At 41.8% G+C, this 6,018-nt stretch overlaps 1 protein-coding gene across 1 annotated transcript; it reads right to left on the bottom strand.

Moving 5' to 3' along the window:
- Window positions 1-494: 494 nt before the first annotated feature.
- On the bottom strand, window positions 495-4,248 carry LOC125222033 (bifunctional enolase 2/transcriptional activator). Its single transcript, XM_048124427.1, has 17 exons — window positions 4,090-4,248; window positions 3,800-3,863; window positions 3,498-3,562; window positions 3,359-3,406; window positions 3,195-3,281; window positions 3,026-3,106; window positions 2,723-2,824; window positions 2,558-2,638; window positions 2,220-2,294; window positions 2,076-2,138; window positions 1,895-1,972; window positions 1,555-1,749; window positions 1,404-1,454; window positions 1,226-1,314; window positions 1,088-1,139; window positions 940-996; window positions 495-827 (listed from the first exon to the last, which is right to left on the bottom strand). Exons 1-17 carry the CDS (start codon window positions 4,153-4,155, stop codon window positions 747-749), a joined length of 1,335 nt encoding a protein of 444 aa, XP_047980384.1. The 5' UTR covers window positions 4,156-4,248; the 3' UTR covers window positions 495-746.
- Between the last annotated feature and the right edge of the window lie 1,770 nt (window positions 4,249-6,018).

The raw sequence follows: 6,018 nt of genomic DNA, 5'->3' as shown, positions 1-6,018 counted from the left end.
CCCTAAACCCCTAATTCGCGTTGCAAATCGTTTAGCCTAAACGGGAAGCAGTTCACTCTATAAAAAATAATAAGAAGACACTAACTCGAGTTAGGGATGGCGATTCGTGGGGTTCACAATACGACGACGAAGAAGAAAAAAACGAAAGGGGAAGAAGGTAGAACGACTGAATAGAGAGGGAGAGATAATATAGTCTAACTCAACATCATAAGAAAGTGAAAACAAAAAGCCTGTTTGATTTTTGACATCTCTTACACACTAGCTTGTTGTCACAGCATAGGTGTGCAGGGTTCTGGCAGGTTTCAGGGATAATGAGATGCAATTGCCCTTCAAGCTATTTGGGCAATTTCGTCCTAAAATTGGCAAAATATGCCAATATTTTTGTTATGATTTTTTTGTTAGGGGCCAACGATGCAACAAGCCGAAAAGTTAAGGCCATTTTATGCAGTTCACTCTAATCTTTATTAGACGATAGCACACCAACAGCAAATAAATAAACAAGAACAAAGGAAGTAAAGTTCATTAAAAGCAATGCATTCCCCAACTCGGGAAGAGAGTTGAGTTTCAAATGAAATTTTAGATGTTCAGCCTCAGCCTGTGCAGAGTTTCAGTTCTCACGACTAGCTAAAGGTCTAAAACCAAAAATTTTGTTTATTCAAACATCTTACATTTCCCAAAACATAGCAAGCTCTACGAGACATTATTCAGCCGTAGTCAAGCCTCAACTCCATCGAACCCATACATGTCTAGTAGGGTGCAACAGGTGTGCGGAAGCTGGCTCCTGCGTACACTGCTTCTGAACCAAGCTCCTCCTCAATCCTCAACAGCTGCACCCAAGTTATACCACTTAGTTTTATGTCACCAGATATGAAATCAAAACACAAAAGGAGAGACACCGAGTAGTTAGAAAGTTGAGGTTACGAATAATTAGATGCTTACCTGGTTGTATTTTGCAAGACGTTCTGATCTGCAAGGAGCTCCAGTCTTAATTTGTCCCTGTCAAACGAAACAAGTAAATAGATTTTAGCTAAATCCTACATTTAAGTTAAGGTATACACAGGTGTTTAACGTTTAAAACAAGCTTTACCGTGGACAATCCAACTGAGAGATCAGCAATGAAAGTGTCTTCGGTTTCCCCACTACATCAAGAAAGGATCATTTTGAGTATCTACGAAGTTCAATAAGATTTCAACCACAATACATACAAGCATAAAAAGTACCATACCTTCGGTGGCTGGCCATCACGCCCCATCCAGCTTGCTTCGACATCTTTACAGCTTCAATACTCTCAGTCACAGATCCAATTTGGTTAACCTGGTAAACAAGGTGGATAAATTTATTACTATAGAGGAAATAAGGATCACAAGAGACTGTATAGATGATCGCATGAAACGTAGCCATACCTTTAGAAGAAGGGCATTGCAACTCTTCTCCTTGATTGCCTTCTCAACTCTCTGCAGATGTTAATAACCAGCGAAGTAAGAATTTGAAATATAAATTTATATTAAGTACTTAAAACCAGCAACATAAACTACAAGTCAGATTGCCAATTACCTTAGGGTTGGTGACAAGGAGATCATCTCCCACAATCTGTACTTGAGTTCCACATTCTGCGGTCATTTTTGCGTAGTGCTCCCAGTCATCCTGGTCAAATGGATCTTCAATTGACACAATAGGGTACTCAGCCACAAATGACTTGTAGAGATCCTTGAGTTGTTCGCCAGAGATCTTGTCTTTCCCATTATTGTTCTGCAGGGACAAAACGATAATTATGGGAATAGAAAAAGCTACAGACAATCAGTTGATGTTGTATAAGCACGGGGCAGCATGTCTCACACAAGAAAGTAAACACACGAAATCTAATTCTATGACATTGCAGAGCTGTTTAACTTGCCTCTTCCTTGAAGTTCAAGTCATAGGTCTTGTCTTCCCCATAAAACTCAGATGCAGCAACATCCATTCCAATAACAACCTAGAAGCATCAGTATTTGCATCATCAATACCACTTAACAGTTGAAGTTCTCTAAAAGAAGAAACATAATACATGAGTCAGCAATTCACAAATAAGAACTCACTTGTTCAGTATAACCAGCTTTGGCAATAGCAGTCTTTAGCAGTTCAAGGCCCTCCTTGTTCTCCTGTAAATAGCAGTGATGTTGAACATGTAAGTATTCTATCACACAAAAAAATGGAGAAATGCGGACCAAAGTATATGATACCTGAATGTTGGGAGCAAAACCACCCTCATCACCAACGTTAGTGGCATCCTGCCCATATTTCTTCTTAATAACAGCCTGAAATCAAAGGATCAAATATTATGAACCGGTTGACGACATTGCAATTGTAGGAACAACAATTGTAAAATTCGACAAGGATATTAAGTTACAAAATTAACGACTTCTTAGTACACGCTAAATGCAAGCAGAAGAAAAAACAAATTGTGATTGCTATTCTAGATCTTCCTAAAACAAGGCAGTCAGAGCTATTAGGCTTTAAAACTACAACTAGCTCCAGAGATTGATAAGCAGAGTTGGAGGAGCCAAGAGATATAACTTGCCTTCAAATGGTGGTAGACTTCAACACCCATCTTCATGGCCTCCTTGAAGGATGAAGCTCCAATAGGAAGAATCATGAACTCCTGCAGGAAAAAGTTAATTTTGATTGAGACAAAGTTTGATTACAGCAGTAAGATGATTCAAATAAACTTGTGTCATAGACATGCCTGCATAGCAAGCTTGTTTCCAGCGTGTGATCCACCATTGATGACATTGAAAGCAGGCACAGGGAGCACCATGTTCTTGTTGCCAGCTAGGTTGGCAATGTGCTGATAGCAGAAAGATTAATCATGTCAGCAATCTAAACATAGAGACTATTAGTAGTACCAAAATCTGGAAAATATTAATGTTGGGCAGTTGAAAATTCAAGGATGCAACAAATTGATTACGCCAGAAACATAGAATAGAAAAGGCTCCAAAAAAACTGATTCAAATATCTAAAAGTAAATGAGAGTTGGTATCCTTTATACCTTGTACAGAGGGATATTGAGGACAGCAGCTCCAGCTTTGCAGACAGCGAGTGACACCGCAAGAATAGCATTCGCTCCAAGCTTAAGAAAAACAGTTTATCTTCCAATCAATATATATCCCAAAAGAAAGAGGAAAAACATCAACAATTAAACAGATATACTAGGCTACCTTTTGCTTGCACCAACCCCACTCGTTCTGAGTTCCATCAAGTTGGTGAACCATGTAATTATCAATGGCAGTCTGATCAGTCGGGTCCTGAAAAATACAAATTTCAGTAATGTCACCAAATTTATGAAACAGTTTGCTTGCATAACTAGTCGAGGAAAACAAACCTTTCCAACAAGGGCTGGTGCAATGATGTTGTTGACATTGTTAACAGCCTAACAAACACATCAGAACCATATAACAAAAGTTAGGTTCCAAACTTGCAATCAGATTTGTAAAACAGAATAATACACAGCGAACACCGACCTTTGAGACACCCTTGCCAAGGTAGTCAGATCCTCCATCCCTCAGTTCAAGAGCCTCATAAATTCCTAAGATGATATTTAAAGATATATTAAAACCAATAAATACATTAAATGTGTCGCAAACTTTTATTCAGCAGACAGTTGCACAAAACACAGATCATCCACATCAAGTTACTGGAAAACAAAATCAGCTTCGAATAAATAAATCAAACTAAACAGTTTCTCAATCAAAAACTATCAATGTATGAGTCAATTTGAATCGATTGGGGAAATATGAAATAAGCGCAAGGAATCAGATCTCACCAGTGGATGCACCACTAGGAACGGCAGCTCTAGCAAAAACTCCATTGGATGTTTTCACATCAACCTACAGTTAGTTCACACAACCAAACATTACAACAAGAAGCAAAAAGAACTGATGCATGACAGTACAAAGTGTAGGTTGATTATAGCAATCGCCAACAGTCTCGTGACTCAAAATCGTAAAAAACAATCTAATTTAGACAAGAGGTGAAGAATTACTTTAACAGGGGCACAAATATAGAAGCGTAGAGATAAAAGGGAAATTAAGCAGAAGTTGGAAGTGGACGCACCTCGACTGTGGGGTTGCCACGGCTGTCGAAGATCTGACGGGCCTTGATGCTGGTGATAGTGGCCATTTCGGAGAGATAATAGATCTAGTGCGAGAGAGGATAGTGAAGGTAGTGATGCTTTTGACGATTGAGAAGGCGGAGGAAAATATGTGCGTGTATTTGTAGAGGTTGGGGCTTATTTAGAGCCGTTGATTTAGATGAGATTTGAGATTATGGTTGGATTGGGCAACAAGAAATTCATATGACTGCCTTTAACTTTCTTTCATCGACTGTGTCCAAAACTGCAAAATGTCTTTATGACCACTCGTGTGACAGCCGGTGAGATTTAATTAAACAAAATTACTCCTATTTATGACTTTTAAAAATAGAAATTATTTTTATTTTGTGAGATCTCTTGAATATAAAAAAATTTATCCCCAGTTTTTAGCCAACTGCTACATTGGTTTCTCCCTTATTTCTCCCTTATTTCTCCCTAACTCAACATTTCATTTTTACATCATTATTTTTTATATTATTTAATTTTCCCTACAAATGTATTTAATAAATAGACTAATAATGAACAATTCATCGTTGTATTAATCATTGGAAAATATAATACAACGAGAAAAAAAAAAAAAAAAAAACTACAAATAAAAAACGCAAATAAACAAAGATTTAAAAAAAAAAATCTAAGACGGAGGGGCCGGAGGGGCGTCGGGATCGAGCCCCAGCGTACTCTGCAGGTGTTGGATGCATTTCCAGAGGGCCGCCTTTTCTTCGGGGGTCCCGCCGCCGGTGAAGTACAGCGTGTACATCTGGGTCAGATTGGCGACATTGCTCGAATAAGTGGCTTTTTCTAAGTCGATGACGGATTCCGACGCGACTTCCGACGTTGCGCCCTTCCCCTTCCGCCTCCCCTTCGCCTTCTTCACTCCCTCCGGGCGCTCGTGCGGACCATCCCCACTCAAGTCGATGTGGGCCGCGCTCCCCTCGCTCTCCGAAACGCTAAGTCGCGAGCGCACCGATTTCCCGTGCTGGCGCGTCGTGCATTCCGTCCGGAATTTGGGGAGATCCTTCAGCTTATCGTAGATGTTCCAATACTTGAAGCCCTTCGTCGACAAGTACTGGCTACTATACATCCGGATGGCCTCATCTCGGACCATGTGCTCGTTCTGGCCACTCGTCATGTGAGTCATCAAGTTAGAATAAATACCGTTGAAGTGCCCGCAGTCCCTCATGAGGCGCTCCCAATGCCGACGGATCGCCTCGCCGCCATGGTCCTTCATTGAGGCAGTCTTGTGGCTCCTGTACTTCGCGGCAATCCGCTCCCAGAATATGATCTCGTCTGGTAGTTGCTGCGCTCCGCGTCTGTGACGTGTCCGCCCAGTTAGTCGGCTATCGGCTCGGACTCTTGCGAGTGTAAGTAGTCCTTACCCGCTTCGGCCTCTCATCGGAACCCGTATCGGTCGCAGCTCGACGACGCCGGCGCCTTCCCCCTCCCGCTCCTAGAAGGCGGCTCGGTGGGCGTTTCTTCCACCTCGAAGTCCTCCGCGCTCAGTGTCGCGGCCCGAGATTCTTGGTCGCTGGGGTTGATCCGGGGTGTCGAACTGGGGCCGATACACATCGTCTTACTGGAAAGGGCATTCAGCTCGGCGAGAGTTGAAGTACGGAGAAAGTCTCCGCGCCGGAGGAGTCTCACCGCAAAGGAGACGGACCCCGTATGGAAGTTGGCCGGGAGGAGAACCCATCGCCAACAACGACTGCATCCACTTGCTCGTTTGCTTCATCCGTGTTGGGAATTTGTGAACTCGACTCTTTCCCCTTACCCTTATCCTTACCCGATCGGGAACTTTTCTTCCAAAAGCTCATAATTTTGATGAAAATTGAAGATTGGGAGAAGAGATTGAAAATGGAGAGAATGAAGATTGTGGGTGATGAATGGAGGAAGTG

The sequence above is a fragment of the Salvia hispanica genome, chromosome 4 (genome assembly GCF_023119035.1).
Source record: "Salvia hispanica cultivar TCC Black 2014 chromosome 4, UniMelb_Shisp_WGS_1.0, whole genome shotgun sequence".
Classification (NCBI taxonomy): domain Eukaryota; kingdom Viridiplantae; phylum Streptophyta; class Magnoliopsida; order Lamiales; family Lamiaceae; genus Salvia; species Salvia hispanica.
This window is presented reverse-complemented; position numbering and strand designations above follow the sequence as displayed.